General features: G+C 37.0%; 1 protein-coding gene across 1 annotated transcript; it reads right to left on the bottom strand.

Moving 5' to 3' along the window:
* Positions 1-15: 15 nt before the first annotated feature.
* Positions 16-19,239, bottom strand: sxc (O-linked N-acetylglucosamine (GlcNAc) transferase sxc). The gene is made up of 10 exons (XM_074099638.1): positions 18,883-19,239; positions 18,369-18,579; positions 15,709-15,892; positions 12,279-12,347; positions 10,535-10,731; positions 8,786-10,427; positions 8,411-8,702; positions 7,848-8,028; positions 7,632-7,736; positions 16-1,957 (listed from the first exon to the last, which is right to left on the bottom strand). The coding sequence occupies exons 1-10, from the start codon at positions 19,016-19,018 to the stop codon at positions 1,798-1,800; spliced, it is 3,177 nt and encodes a 1,058-aa protein (XP_073955739.1). The 5' UTR covers positions 19,019-19,239; the 3' UTR covers positions 16-1,797.
* Positions 19,240-20,246: the final 1,007 nt, after the last annotated feature.

Here is a 20,246-nt window from a genome sequence, read left to right as displayed (position 1 = left end):
ATTATTAAAACTACATTGTTAATTCTTTTGCTGTTTATTGGAGTCTATCCTTAAATTATAATAGCTATTTACAATGAATTAAATTAATCACAGGATACTTTTAATTATCAACTGGGAAAGTCACGCCAAACTTAACTATAGCAGGTCTTTGCAATTTATTTGTTACAAGTACCATTTTATGCAAGTAATCGGGAATAATTTCATTTGTCTACTTTACAACATGTTTAAAATATTGGATTAATTCACTGGTTTTATTGATTTCATAAGCTAAAATACTGAATTGTAAAAAAATATAAATATTCGCTCATGAAAAGATACTTAAATAAGTATTCTTAAGTAACAATAAGTATTTGCAAAACGGCAATATTGCAAACTTTTAAATGTATTATCAAAACAGAAAATCGATAGGAATCCACAAAGAATACATTAGAATCGATTCACAATCGATACATTAACAGAAGGCAAATTTATCCATTGATGACATAACAACGTTAATAATCGTGTGAAGTGAACAAATTATAAACCTTAATCTAAATATTTACAAGATAAAAATAAAATAAAAGCACAAAAACTTCTTGAAATTCGTTGATGCACACAAGAAAATAAATATTGTCCTGATCTATGTTTATGTTAGTTTCAAGGTATGATGATTCCAAGACTGGGAAAATTAAAAACAATTACATTATCCTTAAAAACCAAAGGTAATGATAGAGAATCACAATTGTCTATGATGTGTACATAATGTCTAACGAGCCATAGGCCATAGCCAATAGAGTATACGATCACATTTACATAGTACACTTCACTGTGTCTATAGGATGAAGTAGCCCGTTCTTAGGGACTAATATCAAAAATTGAACAAATTAACATTAATCATCAGTTGCAGAATGTCGGACCCAGATATTCAGTCTTACTTGGCCTCGACTTGAGTACGACTAATTGTAAGTATGCATCATGTTTGTCATTAATCGTATGTCAAATATTGAACATATTTTGTTCATTTTAAAACTCCATAATCGATCGTCTCAAGTATTAACGATTTAATAACGGTAACCATATAACAATGTTAGAATCAAGTATCGTTATAATTCTTACTCAACTCTGTTGGAAACCATATTTGCAAATTGGACTATCTAGGTGATCAAGGTACACAGCGCAAAACTATTCCGGTAAATAAAATAGTCAAGTAACAGTTAAATACAAGCAGATTATCTGCATAGCAAGGCCACCTTTCTATTAGAACTAAATACTTTATTGCTTCGAAAAATATACTCTGCGGCGTCAAATACGTTATGAGATTGTCGAGACGTTGTAGCGTTGACTAGAAAATAACTAAGCAGATAGGATCATACGAGCTGCGCTACAGAACATTATAATCTTAGGATATTGATGAAGTCCGTTTTCTCCCTCGTCAAGCTACACATAGCTCACCGAATTATCCCACTGGGTCGAAATGCGTCTGCTATTCCCGACACAAAAACGCAGTCCCCACGCTAAGCAAACCTTGGGCCGAAGCATCACTTCTCGGAAGCTACTAAAGTAGAAATTATGACCGATCGGAGGGCTAGTATGACTCTAAGGAACCACCGCATTCTAATAGATGCGAATCGAGCGAGATCATACGAATACGATTTCCAATAGACGCTAGCATCTCACACCGAGTGACTAACTTGAACCTCTTTGCTCGGAGTTCGTCCCAAGGCTGCTCATAGTCACAAGCATAAGTTGAGGGCACACTTCACTTCACTGGCACTGTCCGGGTCAATATCGGCGGCGCTTGGCGGCGACAGCTAACGCCTATTTGTCGACTGCTGCCAAATGGTCGACGCGTTCGCCTCGTGCGTGCTTCGCCCACATTTTTGCGTATAACATCTCGAGCCCCGTCGCGTACGCTTTGCAGTCGAACAGTGGACTCTCCGACCGGGAAACCCACACTTTTGCTCGGATGGCTTTTAAACTGAAAATAAACGACAATGTTTTAAACATACAGAGCAGCGTAAATAAAAATACCTGGTCGCAACATTCGCGTCTTGTTTTAAAAACAATGCCGGTGAAATAACTGGCATTTGAGGTATTCCATCTTAGGCCTCTAGGTTGGCAACGCATCTGCAATACCCCTGGTGTTGCAGATGTTTATGGGCGGTGGTGATCTCTTACCATCAGGAGACCCACTTGCTCGTTTTCCATCCAGTCGAATAAAAATTAAATAAAAACCTACTATTAATCGACGCATCGATTCTTTGGTAAAAATAAGCAGCAGCTCTATACTTCGCACTAAAGTTGACTAAATAGGCGATACCAAAATATCAGTATTAATAAAACATTTTTACTAATAATAAATATGTATTATTCTACCTAATGGAACCAGCTTAAGATTAAAAGTATTAAGTGGGTCACGAAGGGGCAGTGTGAAAATTACCGGGCCATGGCAGAACAATGTTTGGGAAACACTGATACAGAGTATAACACTCCTATCCTCTATTTGTTCTATGTAACATGATTCAAATGACACATGATGATTATGTTTTTCATCTACATACCCATCGAAGGTCATGTCAGTTTCTATGGGCGTGTACATGAAAAACAGGGTCGGTATTTCCATGTCAGTATTATTCGGCCCGGTAAAGTGTCACCTGTCAAAACGATCGAGTCAAAGACACAAATTCTTTTTTAATGTTTTTTATTCTGGACTATGGAACCGGACTGTCGTAATGGGGGCTATCGCGTATGAATTCGCCACTAGAGGCGCTAGTGTAGCGTGAGGTCTCCGAAATGTCAAATCTCATAGTTTTTGGGTGAGCTACACGGGTTTATTTATAATTAGAATATTTTTGTGAATATTTTGCAATATCTGAAATTAATTATGGCAAATATGCGTTCCGGGGCAATGAATGTCGGTGTTTCGAGACAGTTGTCTTTCAGGATATTGATAGGATAGGAAAAGGATTGGGCAAAATATTGTATAATAATATATCAAACAGCTGTGTCATAAATAACTGTATGCCTAATGCCTCATTCAAACAAATAATTGAAAAAATTATGCTCACTCAGGTGACTAAGCAGTCAACCATTGTATTAATGTTAAGTGACGGGTCCGACGTTAGGTGTTCGGACATAAAAACTGGGTTCGATTTACTATCAAAACTAGGTGTTAAAAACATTATTATAGGTGCGTTTCCCTATTCTGCTTCTCTAAATAAATCCAATAACCATTTATATCGTTTAAACAAATTATTGTTTAAGATGACGAGCCGTCATAGTGACGTTTTATTTTTTGACACTAATAATGTTATTAGTGACTACCGACTGACCCCCGACAAGCTTGCTAAATCCTTAGCATGTTATATTAATTCCGTATTCGGAAATTACCCCCCCTCCCCCGGCCCTGTTAGGACGACACCTTCAAGCGCGAATGTGTCTTTAAACTACCTACACCGACAATAGAGAAGCAAAGTAGTCTATCATTTCTACATCAAAATATAAATCGCTTCACTGGCAAAATATTAGATTTAGAATTACTCTGTAAAGTTAAACTTAGATATTATCTGCTTAACAGAAACCTGGCTAAAAAAAGATTCAATGCAATTTAATGTACATAATTATGCAATAGCCAGCGCCTTCTGCAGAGAATCTGCAGCAGGTGGCGGGTCTCTCATATTAGTGAAAAATGGTTTAAAGTTCAAAGAACGCAAAGACCTGTCCAGACTTTCTGTTGAATGTGTATGTGAGATCGCTTCTGCGGAAACGGAACCGTATTTAATTTTATGTATATAGACCACCAAACTCGAGTATTCCTTTGTTTATAAATACTATGGAAGATGTTCTAAGGAAATCAGTAAAACGTAATAAAGCGCTGGTGGTCTGCGGGGACTTTAATATCGATATTTTATCACAATCCGTTGAAAAAGACCAGTTTATTTCTGTTTTAAAATCTTTTAATTTAAATTTCTTATTTAATGAACCCACCAGAGTCACAACTACTTCGACCACATGTATTGACAACATTTGGTTAACTTGTAAGTATTTAGAAAAAGCTGTAATCAGTGGAGTACGATCGGATCACAAAGCTCAAACAGTGAAGTTACCTCGGGCTAGGGCGGTGTTAATCAAACCATAGAAATTAGGCCGTTGAACAAACAAAGACTTGACCGTCTCAAAACAAACATCGCGCAAAAAGTAAACAATTTAAAAGTAAATACTAAAAATCCAAACGAAAATTTCAAGATATTGTTAAATACTGTATGCGAGGAATACGATAAAACGTGTAGTAAAAAACGTATTAAAATAGGAAACAAACTATCATTCAATGAATGGGCTACACCCGGAATACGTAGGAGTAGGGACGTCTTATATGATCTTTATGATAAGAAATCGTGTACCACTGATGAACGTTTCCACCAGTATGTCAGGGATTATTCAAAATTATTCAAAATTATATGTAATAAAGCAAAAGCAGCCCATGTAACTAATAAAATTAAGTCCTCTGATGATAAAATTAAAACAGTTTGGAAAATTATAAATACTGAAACCGGTCGACGTAAGAACGCGGAGTCCTCTATATCGTTAAAGATTAACAACGTATTAGAAACGGACGCGGTTAAAGTAGCTAACGAGTTTAATACCTACTTCTCTAAAATCCCCATCGAAACGACAAAATGTCTCGCGTCTTCCTCAAAGTTAGCTGAATCGCTCTTAAAACAAAATGTATCTATTCCAAACTTAAGTAATTTTAAATTCACGCATGTCTCTCCCTGTGACATCATTAAGACTTTTAGATTATTGAAAGTAAAAAAAACGGAAGACTTGTGGGGCGTCTCAGTTAAGGTTCTACATTCCATTTTAGATGTCGTTGCTCCAACTTTAGCATTTATATTTAATAGCTGTATAGATGAAGGCGTATTTCCAGATTTGATGAAATATAGTAAAGTAGTTCCTATTTTCAAATCAGGTGATAAAGATAATCCCTCTGATTATCGTCCTGTGTCCATCCTATCAGCGTTTAGCAAAATATTCGAAAATATAATGCTGACGCAAATGATCTCGCATTTTAATACCCATAAAATCATGCATCCACAGCAGTTCGGATTCACAAAAGGCAGGTCTACTACAGACGCGGGTCATAGTTTAGTTAAATTCATATTGCAAGCTTGGGAGGAATCACATGACGCTATAGGTGTATTCTGCGACCTTTCGAAAGCTTTTGATTGTGTGGATCATGATACTTGAATTTGTAAGTTAAATTTTTATGGCATTCGTGGCCTCGCTTTAGAACTCATTAAATCTTACCTCACACAAAGAAAGCAAAAGGTAGCGATTAACGGAACGGTATCGGAGGGATCTGTGGTCGAAATGGGAGTGCCTCAAGGATCCATTCTTGCCCCATTCCTGTATCTTATTTATGTAAATGACCTTACTTATATGGTAAGCCAAAAGTCGGGTATAGTTATGTTTGCTGACGACACGTCTTTACTGTTCAAGGTTAGTAGAAAAGATACCGACTTCATTGAGCCCAATGAAACCCTGTCCGTGATATCCGCATGGTTTGCTGCCAATAATTTGTTACTAAATCCTAAGAAAACTAAATGTATTAAATTCTCGTTGATAAATTCATCTAGCTCGAATTCAGTTTCTAATATAAAGTTAAATGGTCAAACTATTGAATTTGTAAAATCAACAGTATTTTTAGGAATAACGCTCGATTCTAAACTACAGTGGGGACCTCACGTCACAGCAATCGCGGGTAGATTGAGCTCTGCTGCTTTTGCAGTTTGGAAAATACGGCATCTAACCGATGTGGCGACGGCACGGTTGGTGTATTTTGCTTACTTTAATAGCATTATTTCGTACGGCCTTATTTTATGGGGATCTGCTGCAGACATTGAGTCAATTTTTATCTTACAAAAGAGAGCAATTAGAGCAATTTATAATTTGAAGACGCGTGAATCTTTAAGATCTTTTTTAAGGAAACAGATATCCTAACCCTGCCGTCGCTTTATGTTTTTGAAATAATCATGTATGTTAGGAAGAACATATGTGATTTTCCCACTAACGTCGATAAGCCAAAGGCTACTAGAAACACAGGGAAGCTTAAAGTTCCATCTTACAGACTGGCTAAAACCAAAAAGTCTTTTCTGGGAAATTGCATACGTTTTTATAATAAAATTCCAAAAAATATTACAAATGAAACGGATACAAAATTCAGATCTATTGTCAAGAAGACATTAATATCAAAGGCGTATTATAAAGTTAATGATTATATCATGGACAGGGATATTTGGAAATAATTCCGATCCGCATTAGCGATCCCTTCAAATAGCGAACCTACTGTGTTAAAAATAAAGTTGTGTTAAATACTTGTGATGTATACATATCATTTAATAATATTGTAAATCTGTTTTAAAAAAAAATATATATACCTCGTTGAGTTTCTTGCCGGATTCTTCTCAGCAGAGGTTTTTCCGAACCGGTGGTAGATTTTTTTTTGACATTCATAAGTGCTTGTTATAGCCTAAATTGAATAAAGATATTTTGACTTTGACTTTGACTTTGAAACCTTTGTCATCCCTTTTTTCGAACAAAACGGGGACTATGCAACACTGCGGCATGCTCGATATTTTTATGGTACGTTTTTAAGGTGTATTACATATGATTTTAATGTAAACTTTGTTTTCACACCCGTAATAACAGACTTTGAAAGCCATACTTAAAAACCTCACGCAACAGTGCGCCATCTAGTGAGACAAAAAACGATAGCCCTAATTTGGCGGTAAAGAAAACTCTTTCATTTTTTTTTTAATGAATTGATGCTACATAAAAATCTGATATTTTTTTCTGTTAATTAGAAAGGTTATTCCTATTGATATAAAAAGTTTCAAGCGTTTCTAAGTTTTTCAGACATTCCCCATTGCTAGAGGTGAGGGTTATCTTATCGGTTAAAATAAAAGCGGTAAAATAAACGAACTTATTATTAATCCGCAAGATTGTTCGTCAGAGCCGGAAAGTGACACTCAAAGTGTTGAATAAATTATATTTTAAAATTCAAATAAGACTTTCAGTTCGATATCGTGCCGTTTAATTTAAATCAACAAATAATGCTATTGCCACTTTTAGCACTAGGTACATGCAAAAGTATCGATAGTTTGCGTTTAACCGTAGGAGGGACACGTAGTTACGTCAGTTTGGCGCATCTGTCATTTGAATCATGTTAGAAAAAATTGAATAATATACGTTACGTGTTGTAAGTGATACGACACACAGAATGTTAACATTATTTTTCCGCTGTATCCAATAATTGCTGGCTTGCTGGACGTGGTGGCTTAGTGGCTCAAGCAGAGGATGGTTGGTTCAAACCCCGGCTCGCACCTCTGAGTTTTCGAAATTCATGTGCGAAATTACATTTGAAATTTAATACTAGCGTTACGGTGAAGGAAAACATCGCGAGGATACCTGCGAAGCAATTCAAAGGCGTGTGTGAAGTTCCCAATCCTCACTGGGCCCGCGTGGAAACTACGGCCCAAGCCCTCACATTCTATATTATTCATTACAGAATTAAATTATACTCTTTAAACTTATATTCTTAGTTATTGTACACCCATTAACTATGGTATTGAAAAGTAGCAATTAATACTCACTATTCTCTATCAGTTCCTAATCTTACTGCTATGTCTTGATATTCTTGCCTCGTTCTTGCTATTAATTCTGGACAGCCTAATGTATTGAGCTGGGAAGCTGCCACTCTGCAAGAGGAAATTAACACTGTTATTCGTGCCGAAATAAAACTCAAAACATTTTGTGACGCTGAGTATATTTTATAATGACGGCAATCAAAAGGAAGTTGGGTAGCTTACCTGGATGCTAAAGTCTCTCCAGGTAGCGTGACAACGGGCGTGCCCGTCCACAATATGTCCATACTGGTTGTGTGTCCATTGCACAGGGGTGTGTCTAGACAAACATCCGCTAACTGGCCTCGCCTGACGTGCTCCTCCTTTGCGGCCACGTTCGAGAAGATTATGCGGCCTGGTGGTAAACCTGGTAAAAAAAACAATGATCAAATTAAGCCAACTTTATCCTTATCTCTAACTACATAATATTAGTTGCCGAAATAACTCTGTCGGTTTGTCTATCTGTCTGGCTTAAACCGCTCAAAACTTTTAGAAATTTGATATGAAGATAGTTTGAGTCCCTGGGAAGGACATAGCAGACGAAGTCGATCGCAAAAGCTAGTATTCTCTAAGAATATTCCTTTAACTAATCTAATCATGACTTATTATATTCGGCTTAATTAAACAAACATAATAGAAAAAGATATAGCACACTTAATTATGTACTTTTTGTCTTTTAAAAAGTTGAGGTTTGCTGGACCATGCATTAACTGTATTTCAGTTCGACTTTAAAAGTTTAAATATCTTACCTAGTTGTTGAGCCGTAGCCTGAAGGTTGGGTTCGCCAACCGCCGGGAACCGTAACAGCCACAGCACACTATTTGGCACGTGTTTCAAAATGTAAACCCACATGTGGAGCGTGAGCGGATCAATTTTGTACAGTTGGTTAAAGTTGCAGTATACCACGGCTTCGTCGGGAAGGCCGTACTGCTGCCGGGTCGTGATCACGATAGACTGCGGAACCTCTTCGCCAGTTGCTGCTTTGTTATTCGTTTGTGTTGTAGCCAAGCCATTTTGAAGTATAACACCGTTAACAGAAGTCTAAAATGATAAGTTAATCGTTAAATGATATACAAATTAAACAAATAATTGAGTAAAATTAATATCTAGGTAGTATAGTTTACCTGAACTTGTCCGGAAGCAATCATGGTCTCGATGGGCGTAGTTGTCGGTAACTCTGCTACTTTTAACGATATTTCAACAGGTCTAGCAGCTCTCACTATTTCTTTGATTTCTTTTATGTCGGTATTCTCAACTAAAGGTGACAAATCTGTAGCATTGATAACCGCCACATTATCTGCAAGGCTGCCCATGTTGTTGTGAGATTTTATCTTATCACTAAGAATAAGCCGCTCCTGCAGATGCGGGAACATTTGTTTGTGGTCTCCAACGAAGTATGTATTTGGCATGTAGGCTAGCTTCTCGCTGTATTGGCTTGCCAATTCCAGGGGCGAGGTGACTGCATCAGTAACTAGGTAGTCCATGTAGCTAGCGCCGCTTGTACCGGGGTAACCAAGCCACATTACCTGCACTGGAGCGGGTCTCAATGCGAATATTTCATTCCTCGCACCTTTGGTGTAACCATTCATGTTCACGAGAATATGAATACCATCTGCATATATTTTATCCGCAGCTTTACCATTGCAGGGCATCTGTGACAGATCAATGAAGTGTTCCGCCTCTCTCGCGATCTTGGACCGGAATGTGGTGCCGTCGTCTACGCTTAGAGCATAGCAGAATATCTCCACTTTAGAACGGTCGTGCAAGCCAGGTACGGATTGCATCAAATGCGACGTGGGATGGTTACCGAAATCACTACTGACATAACCAATGCGCAAACGTCCCTGTAGTTCGCGAGGGAATTTGTACTGTGGCTTGTGAAGCACTTGCACTTTTTCTAAGCACAAATTGGCGTGACGAGCGGCGATTGCTTTTCTAAAATCGTGCGTAAGAGGATACAGCATAGAGTGATGTGGATGGACTGAAGGCAATCTGTTCTTGTCTAGTTGTTCAGCGACGATGCTGACTAACTTCTTCATACGCGCCTCGTAGTCAGTCCAGTCGCAAACTATTTGCAAACAGTGAGCCAGATTGCAATACGCGTCTGGGAAGTCGGGCTTAAGTTTTAATGCAGTTCTATAGGATTGGATGGCTTCTGGAATGTTCCCGGAGTCTTTGTGGATGCTGGCAAGGTTGCTATGCGCATCCGCGAACGCAGGATTGATTTGGATTGCTCGCGTGTAGCATTGCAGCGCGCCGGCAACATCTTGCATCTCTTTCAGCGTGTTGCCCATGTTGCTATACGCATCCGCGAAAGTTGGTTGGATGCGAATAGCCTCCTTATAGTGCATGAGCGCTTCATTGAGCTTGCCCTGTTGTTGTAGCACTGAAGCCAAGTTACTATGAGCAGCAGCGAATTCTGGGAATACTTCGAGAGCCTTTAGATATAGACGTGTCGCTTCTTCAATGTAGCCTTGTTCGCGTTTAATATTAGCCAAGTTATTCAGGGAATCTGCGTGAGATGGGCATAGCCGTAACGCAGTATTGTAACATTCCTCAGCATCAACTACTTGGCCTTTTTCTTTTAAAGCATTCGCCAAGTTACAGTAGGCATCTGGGAAGTTAGGTTGCAATTCAATAGCTCTTCTGTAAGTGTCGACGGCTAAGTCTATTAATCCCTGTTCATAATACACGCAGGCCAAGTTTCCATGTACGACAGCGTTGTTGGGAGATAAGTTTAAGGCGCGAAGATAGGCAGCCACGGCCCTAAAAATGGTAAAAAAATTACTCGCATGAAACATTATACATAAAGTTTAATCTATTGAACAATGTTAATACTAGTATCGGTACTGCCTATTGTTTAAAATTCGTACCTGTCAAAAATTCTTGCTTCTTTGAGAACATTTCCCAAATTTATGTACGCGTCCAAGAAGTTGGGATCCAAGGCAACGGCCTTCTCAAAATGATGTATGGCCAACCAGATTTCACTTTGCGCATTGAATACACATCCCAAGTTACTCCAGGCAACTGCAAAGTCAGGCCTTGTTTCGATGGCCTTCAAGTAACAAGCCTACACACACGGAAATGCAATATGTTATTAATTGAACACTAATAATACGAGTAGTGATGGTATTCTGAAATGTTCGTTACGCCAAGTCTATTCACACAGCCGTAAGTGATGCCGGGTCGTATCGTACGTCGACGATGACCGAGCAACACACACGACGCGACAAAATTACGCCATTTGCACCCTAATTACACTACGCCAAATGCCACACAGTCAGTAGGAAATGCAAACGACCAACGACACAAAATATCAACAAGCAGCGTACCGACCCAAAATAATACAAAATCGAAAACGTGGTTCAATAGTCTTTTGATTCGCTTCCACTTCCTAGCCGATGAGGAATGATGATCACGACAATGACAAGTCAAGAGGACTTGAAACCGATTCCTGTCCAAAAGTTTTGTCTTGCAAACCTAGTCCACTTTACCTGCAGCAACGGTTTGATGTCATCGCGGCGGGCTAGCAATCGGCGTACCAACCGTTATCCCGCTACAATCAGCACCCGTCACACCTACTGTCTTACCAGACAACACCTTGTGAAAATATAATAATAGAAATTAGTCGATTTTGAGTCAAACTATTTCACCCGATGATCGTCTTACACAAATTGTATTGCAAATCAAATGTTTATGATAGGAGAGGATCACTTAGCCAGCTCTCGCTGTCCGAGCAGAGTATTGCGGCAGGCGAGATGTGGATGACCAAATAAAGTAAATAAAACTCGCTACGTCAACCACTAATGAAACTACTGCCTTCCCTGATCCTCAAATGCAATATATGGGTAAGATATTAATTACTACAAGCACAAAAAAAAAACATATTTACTAAGTTAATACTGAAGGAAACAAGATGATAAGTTTAGTAATTGTTTATTTGAGCTTGGATATTAGAGTACTCTCCATTCAAATGTTAATTTCCCACACAAACTCTGTTTCACATTAATCGTAGCTAGACTGAAATGTAAACCGCCACAAATTGCAATTAGCGAAATGGGAAATTAAATCTTATTTGCATGGAAAATTAAATTACAATTGTATTTTACGCTGACGCTGTCGCGAAATATTATGTACATCGGTCAGATAATATTTTGAGACTTAAAAAATGGCAAGCTAGTGCAACAAGATAGAAAACAAAATAAATGAAACTGTATTTTGAGACAACGTTGCCAAATTTGTAAAGAATTTGTAAGTAAAACTTAAATTCGCGGCTCAGATTCACAACAAGTCGTATCCATTAATCGTAACTCTTAATCCGGCAACTTTTAAACTGTTGTTCTCAATCTTGTTAACACATTCATAATAATGGTTTAAACATAGGCAATAAATCAAAAGAAAATATTCACAATTAACTTATACAAGGAATAATATTTAAACCATTATAAAGTACAAAAGGGGAACGCCAAATGCAGTTGGAGAGGGCAGATTTACGCAATCGCAGTAGAGACGCAGGCCAAACAGAGAGTACGCTAATTTAATTTAGCACTGAGGAAATACAAAATGAATCCTGTTTCCTTCGCAGCAAACTAGAGAAGAAAACAATATTATGTTTACCTTTGCCTCATCCAATCGTCCCAGGGCCTTGAGCAAATTGCCCAAGTCACTCCTAACGCAGTAAAGGTCCTGCAACAAGATTTATTATGGTTTGCAATCACAGAGATTTACGGAGATTTTCTTCACATTCAATTTTAAAATTGAATTTACGCTACCATTCTTTTTCTCAGTCGCAATCTTGCAATCACACTTAGTAATACTTTTTCTCTTATTCAATGCTTTCAAAGGAGCTTTTGCAATACAACTTCTAAACTAATAACGGTTAGTGCGCCAAATTTATAATGTAACTAACTAGTTTATGCCCGGCGGCTTTAGCTCCGTTCGCGGACGAATAAAATATAAACTAAATAGTGTTTTATTGTGTTAGAATTTCCTTCTTAGTGTAAATTTATGATCCTCTAGAAATAAGTCTGTCAAATTTCAATTCGAATTTAGATCTCAAGTTTCAAGATAATCGTTACTCTCAATCTCAACAAAAAACTGACTAACGTTAAAGTAACTAAAACATATATAACATATGACATAAAATATTATAATAAACCAATGACATGTATTGCTCTGTATAGGTACAGTAGGCGCAGAGTAAGTGCACTGAACGGGGCGTCTAATATTTTTCTTATTATTTTGACGAGAGCAATGCGCTGATCAAAAATAAAAGCGCGAAATCAGTTCTTAAGCAACCCCTCACCACACGTAACTAAAATTCGTTTTGGTCTAAGTAACTCTATTTATCAGTTTGTGAAATCAGAAACGTGAAATTTTATATCATGAAACCAAATACCCTATACTATATTCACATTAATTTAGATCTGCATTAGCATTGCAGTTGTTGCGTAAAAACAATTTTCAAATGATTCGGTTCAACTTCAATGTAGTGCAACTTTGCGAGCAGTATTATAATCATTTATTATGCTTAGTCATGCATTGAGTATTGAAAATCAAGACGTCCGTCACGCACGCTATACTAGGCTGCTCACCTAGTCTAGTCGTAATATCCACGTAAACTGAACAATATCGAATAGTTAACTTAAAAATAAATAATTTATTTTACATTACAGTAGTTACCAAGCAATATTCTACTAAACGCGCTTTTTACGTAATATTCCATTAATTACCTAATATGCGACACGCATACACCTAGCAATAACCTACACAGTACATTGCCGACATAATGCAAATAAAGTAATGGTTCCAATACAATCATTTGATTTTTTTGCCATGCTCTGCTCGCCCGTGAGGCCGTGAAACCAAAACGCAAGTTAGAGTTAGGCTTCATAGGCTTGTCTACGTTTTAATAACCCATCGACAAGGCTGTTTTGTCGGTGTAATAAATAGAACAAACAATCAGACGGTCAGAATCCACTTTATGTTCAAAGGAGTTACTTGCTCGTGTAAGAATAAAATGTAATATACGGTTGTTATTACAACACACTTAGATATCCTTGAAACAAAGGCAATGTCAATGCATGCGGCTAATTAATTTACGATCAACAATGTTTTTATCTGATGTTCAATACGATGTCAATTTTGCGTTATCTACTTGCCTAATCGCTTAATCAGAATAATGACTATGGAAAATTTGACATGTGAATTATTTCGATGTTCATTAAAACTAAAGATAACATTTACGCCAGTTAGCAAGAACTCGTTTGTGTTGATTTTTTTTTACGGAATATTTTTCTCATCGGAATAAACAAGACAAGAGTATCTTTCTTTGACGACTATATTTGAATACCTGGAATAACTTGTTGATTATCCAATCAATTTTATTAAACCAAACTTAGTCGTGTAATTCGGCGATCACAATGCTGCGAAAGGATTATTGCAGCCAAAATGTTATATTTCACTGCTTATCTATTTATTTGCCTAAAAGAAACTACCTAGTAGTAGGTAATCAATATTCAGATCAACTAGACTACGTCCTAGAAGACCTTCAAGGTGTTGGCGGTTGGGTTAGTGAGATGAAGTTCTATAAACTTAGAACTCATAAATATACATAAGTCAGTAACAAATATTTCATTACGCAACCGTAGTCATCTTACTCATGCTACATGGAAAAGTACTGAAATTAGTAGTGACACCTACAATGGGCCGCTTCCGTATAATGGTGTAAGGAACATTTATGTCTCGATTTTTTATAATACAGCCAAGGTCGCACGCAGAATGATCTTTATAGCGCTCGTAAACAACACGATCTCGATTATTAGAGTTGATTCTTTTTAACGTCTCTATTGATACGATCATCTTCGAATTTTCCGTTTGGAAAATGGTTTCCAAAGACAGAAACCTTTATAAAGCAAGATAAGACCTTCACTTTCTTCAATGATAGCTTCTGATAAAAATACGAAATTAGTCATCGTCAAAAAACATAATATGATGTTACTCGTTCGTCTGTTCAAATTAAATTCATGAATTTGTATAACACCATTCGGCAGTAATCTGCTGTTGACTTCACTAATCTAGAATTCTAGGACATGCCAGCTGGCTGAGACAAGCAGTTTAGAACTGTTAATAAACTTTGCGATACATAAGTATTTGTAGTTTTACAATTACGGGTAAGTATAATATTACAACAATGTTCACATTAAACATAGTTCATCTTGGTTAACAAAAGCTGAATTTATACCTTACAGTCCGCGCCAACGGATCGTAACGGTCGTCGATTTTTTAACATCCTCTTTTATAAATGCAAGGGGAACGCCATGGGATCAAGGGCCGGCGCCGATAAATCCCCCTTTGCGTTTTATTTCTGATGGGATCTTATGGTACATCATTTCGTTTTAATTCATTACCGTAAAAAGTAACACAGTAAATCTTATTGCATGTTCATGGAAAATTTAGGTGCTTCTTTTGGACATTGTACAAAAATGTTTAAAAGTCGTATTAATTAGCATCGATTTTCCACACGTTTAAACATTTGTATATTCCATTTTCATTTGTATACCTATTTCATTTATACATATATCAACTTGCTGTTGCCCGCGATTCCGTCGGCGTAGAATTTGTTTATCGCTATCCCACGGAAACTATGCAATTTTCCGGGATAAAACTATCCTATGTTCTTCCCTGGGACTCAAACTCTCTGTATACCGAACATAGTCTAAATCGGTTCAGCGGTTTTGACGTGAAAAGTAACAAACAAACAGATTTACAAACTTTCGCATTTATAATATTAGGGGGATTTCTTTTAGTGTCACTGGAATCACTAATCAACAAGGAGATTTAACGCCTGGAGGTTTGTGATTGCATTAACGTAATAGATGAAAAATTCTAAAAGAAAATTTGGCAGGCAGGTAATTCATCTCCTGGACAATCCACATATGATAATTTTATCCCAAAAATATGTTCCAGTAATGGGACAACATACAATTGGGTTGAACAGTGAACATAATCAAACTGAGCAGACTAGTAATTTGCAAAAAATACTTACAGGGTTATATTGTAGCGCTGTGACATAGGCCTGAACAGCTTGCTCCATATCCCCAGCAGCTACAAGTGCCGCAGCCAGATTTATGTAGCCATCAATGAAATCGGGCTTCAGTCTCACAGCATGTCTATAATTCTCCAGAGCTTCTTGCAACTGTCCGCGCTCTTTGTAAACATTTCCGAGGTTGCTAAAGCAAAAATATGCATATTTACTATTATGTTCAATGACTGATTGTTCAAAGATTAGAAATCAGGTATTGCAGTGAGCTCATCCACATAATGATCCCACACTGTATGCAAATCTAGGCTAGTGTTTCTGTCATATTTTATATACACTTATTTATTTTGCCTAACAAGCATTTCATATAATACAGCATCAGCGATCGTAAATTTAAATCGTGTTAAATCATCGTAAGGTTTAAAAGTATATAAGTGGGTCATGAAAGGACCGAGTGAAAATTAGTGGGACATGACAGAACAATGTATGGAAAACACTAATATAATATATGCAGAGACAATATATCTCTCTGGTCTGGCACAAAAATATCTTATTGCAAAGCATCACCCACGAAAATGGCCCAATTTTTAATAGCTTGCCTGTGCCAAAAATTTGGTCAAGGTATTTGAGTAATTTAATTACATCATCTATCCCAGACTTAAAACCTAGTTTTCAGCAGATATTAATCTTATGAATTAGGCAAAAATATGATAGATCCATAATAAGAATTCATCAAAAACAACAATCTATGTGAGTTAGACAATTTTTTTTATGATCATAAATACAGTAAGCAAAATTGAATTAACATTTTTAGTTCAGTGCTCTTAGGAACAAAGACAACTAAAAGATATGTTACAATAGGACAACAGACCATTTACACTATGATAGAGGACATAAGATCACAATTTATCTGTATTCTTGTACTTACTAATAAACACTTTATATTTTTTATAAACCATCTGATATAGTGGTTATAAATATACACATTTAAAGTTATTTGCAACACCAATGACAGTATATATTAGCAATACCTACAAAAGGGTGATGTTACTGAATGACTTGATTATCTGACTGTCACACAACAACCAGCCTACTACATACTAGAGCTAGTAAATCAAATTTGGGAGACATACTCCCTGGGATGTTAGAAGTGCACTCAGAAGGGATTCTTTGTAATTCCTACTGAATAGAAACTTTGCTAATTATTTATTTTACCACAGGAGTAAAGCCACAGATAATCAATATTTAATTTTCATGACCATCACGACCATTTTTTTGTGTCCAGAAAAAATTGTATATAACCAAGTAGGTATGTTAACTTTTTATATAAATTTTAGTTTAAATCAGTGATAGCTTTTTAAACCATTAACAATTTCTTTTTTGCATGGTAACTTCGAGGTATTTATATTTTTTATGCAAACTCAGTTTTCAAAAGAATATAATTATGTCTTCTCATAATTAAATTAAAGCTGTTGCAATATTATGTATGACTGACTATTGCATGTATTAAAATTAAAACAATTCATTATTATGCAAACTGGCTTCTGGGATATTCAAAACAGCCACTGAGGCAGTGGTAAACAATGTACAGTAGAAAAATGTATGACAGTAAAGACCACGGAAAACCTATATAGAAAATACAAACTGAAATATAGATGCACAGAAAAACCAGAAAAATAAGACCAGCGCTGAGAATCGAACCCAGATCCTCGGCATTCCGTGCCGTGTGCTATACCGTTACACCACCGCTGGACATGGTGCAATGGTGCATCTATATTTCAGTTTGTATTTTCGATATAGGTTTTACGGAATGACCGTAAAAGTAACAAAAAATTTGGAATTGAAATAAAAAATACAAAAAGATTCCAAAAAACCAATCTTACCACGAAAAACCTTTGCTGGTGAACATGCAATTGAATGAAAAAATCATAACAGCTGCCCTTAAAGAATCTTGATTAAATTCATAGGTTTTACGGAAAAAGATTTATCAAATTTTAAATTAAGCTATTCTCACTCTTTTCTGATGGAACCCTATTCTAAAACTAAATATTTTCGGAAGCCCCTAAAATAGTCAAAACTTGACATTAACATTTTCATTTAATGACAGGTTGAATTCTGCAAACTCACAGTAAACCTTAAGTATTTTTTTTGTCATTTGACTTAACTCAGATCATCTTCAACCTTGACGCTGGCAAAATTAGTTTTTAAGTATTTTATTTGTAATTATTTTATTTTGAAAAAAAATGACTTTCTGCCAAGTTTCTTGTGGTGCATTCTTCTTGGCAAAGACGGTCTTTCCGAAAGCGCTGGTAGTTTAAAAAATGATGTGTAAAAGTGCCCATTGCGGCCTATTTACTGAATAAATGATTTGAATTTCAATATCCCATTGGAAAAAAACCGGCCAAGAGCGTGTCAGACACGCCCAAGAAGGGGTTCCGGAGCCTTGACATCCGATGTAAGTTCCGTTTCAAAAGTAACAGAACCAGAACCAAAATGGATGTGTAAAACCAAAACGGAAGTTTTGACTTAACGGATACGGAACCAGAGCTCCATAACATACATGCTGCAAATAACCAGGACAAAATCAGTCTTTTTTAAATTAAATGTTTCATTCACATTTAACAGCTGCAATTAGTGGCAATGCCATAATAAACAGATAATTTTACCTATATGCTTCAGCCAAAAGTGGATTCTGCTTGATCGCCAGCGTGGAGAAATGCGCAGACTTGTCGAGCCGCCGGCATTGGAAGTGAATTGAAGACAGGAGGAGCAGCACTCCAGTATTGGAGCTATCCTGGCGCCATAGCTGCATGCAATGTAGCTCTGCACTCTCATAGTCACCAGCTTGGTATTCCCGGTGTGCTAGCTCCAACAGCCCTGATACAAAAATCTCAAGTCAAATAACTCAAGCTCGTAATTTTGAATCCTTTCTTTAGTGAGACTCCAACACCTATTTGAAAGGACGTCAGTTCATAGGATATCTGAATCTGAACGACTAAAAGGTTGGATACCACAAAACAGCAATGTAAACGAAAAATGATAAAATGTATATACGCTAAGCTAACGTAAACACTGTTCAGGAAAATTCCCAGTGAGTCCTGCCTGACTAGGTTTCTTTAAACCATCCCAGTCACTAATATACGGTGATTCAAAGGCTATCAATAATTTGATCTCACTCACCAACTGTGGATATTTGCTGAATGTCAGACATTTTCAATATTACGGCATTCGCAGGGACACCAACTATTTGTTGAGGCTGTGTCGTGACAGATTGAGGCACCGCGACATTTGCTTGAGTTTGCATTTTAGTTATCATTGTACGAACGTTGATAGTATTCTGCCTTTTGATAAAGTGGTAAATTGTAACATTAACGAACAATTCATTGAAATTTGTGTACTCTAATCACTATTCTTCCATTGAAATTTTCACCACAACACCACTAAACCGTAGTCCATTCCAATCAATGGGCACGCATATAGGTACTTATACTCTTTGGGGCACGCGGAGAATTGACTTGCTTGCTTTGCTTCTGCAGGGCTACTACGTAACTCGAAACTCGAAGTTCGTGTCGTGCGGGCCCTCTGGCACTTAAACTATTTAATACGAGAGCGAGAGGGACGGTACGATACGAACTTCGAGTTTCGATTTTCGTAGTAGCCTTGCTGCTTCTCACTTTTTTTTTTTACTACAACCAACCAGTGTTGCCAGCAACTAGGAACCTGATATCGCCATTTTTCACAGTTTGATTGAGTAGCCTAATGTAGCCGAATTTGAACTGAGGTCGCCTAAAAAAGTAGCCTATGTGTTATTCCAGCAGGGCTACTACGAAACTCGAAACTCGAAGTTCGTGTATCTCGTACGGTCCCTCTGACACTTATACTATTTAATACGAGAACGAGAGGGACCGCACGACAAGAAGTTCGAGTTCGAGTTTCGTAGTAGCCCTGCAGATCAGGTGTCAATCAAATTTCATAACTAAGGGGCTGTAAGATTAGTACGATATGCAAAATATTAGTACGGAACCCTACACTGCGCTTGGTCAGTTTTATTGTTAATTTTGCATGATATTTTTAATTATTCACTTATTAATTCGTCCACTCTTTTCTTTTTGATTCCACTAAAAGTCTACATTTTGCGTGGGAAGTATTTTTTTCTTGTGCTTTATGTTAATTTGTGTTGTGATTCTTTCGTTCAACTACTATAAGGAACTTGTCCTTCAAGTAGCCTAAAAGGCGACCAGTCACCTACGTTGGCAACACTGCAACCAACCGGAAATAATTGCATTTTTGGCGTATATATTGTTTATGGTTCCTGTCATAATGCGGAATTAAATCAACGCATTTCAACATAAACAGTAAATTTCAGGTAACTTTTCATTTATTGCCCTTAATTAAATGACTTAATTTATTATACGAGCTAAACAGAGTATTAAAAATACTTGAGGTTGATTTTTTTGTTTAACCATAAACCATAAACAAGGACTTCATTGATTACACTCAGCGCAACATTACATCCGGTGTATGACGTAATAAATAATTCGCGG

This window comes from Choristoneura fumiferana, chromosome 16 (genome assembly GCF_025370935.1).
Source record: "Choristoneura fumiferana chromosome 16, NRCan_CFum_1, whole genome shotgun sequence".
NCBI lineage: Eukaryota > Metazoa > Arthropoda > Insecta > Lepidoptera > Tortricidae > Choristoneura > Choristoneura fumiferana.
The sequence above is the reverse complement of the archived record's forward strand: the minus strand, read 5'-3'. Positions and strand labels throughout refer to the sequence as shown.

Bases quoted from the DNA above. Each gene is read 5' to 3' on its own strand.
- sxc (XM_074099638.1), bottom strand. From the start codon at position 19,018: ATGATAACTAAAATGCAAACTCAAGCAAATGTCGCGGTGCCTCAATCT. The intron at 18,580-18,882 runs GTGAGTGAGATC...TTTTTGTATCAG, and splicing joins TCAGCAAATATCCACAGTTG to GGCTGTTGGAGCTAGCACAC. The intron at 10,428-10,534 runs GTACGAATTTTA...TACCATTTTTAG, and splicing joins GAAGCAAGAATTTTTGACAG to GGCCGTGGCTGCCTATCTTC.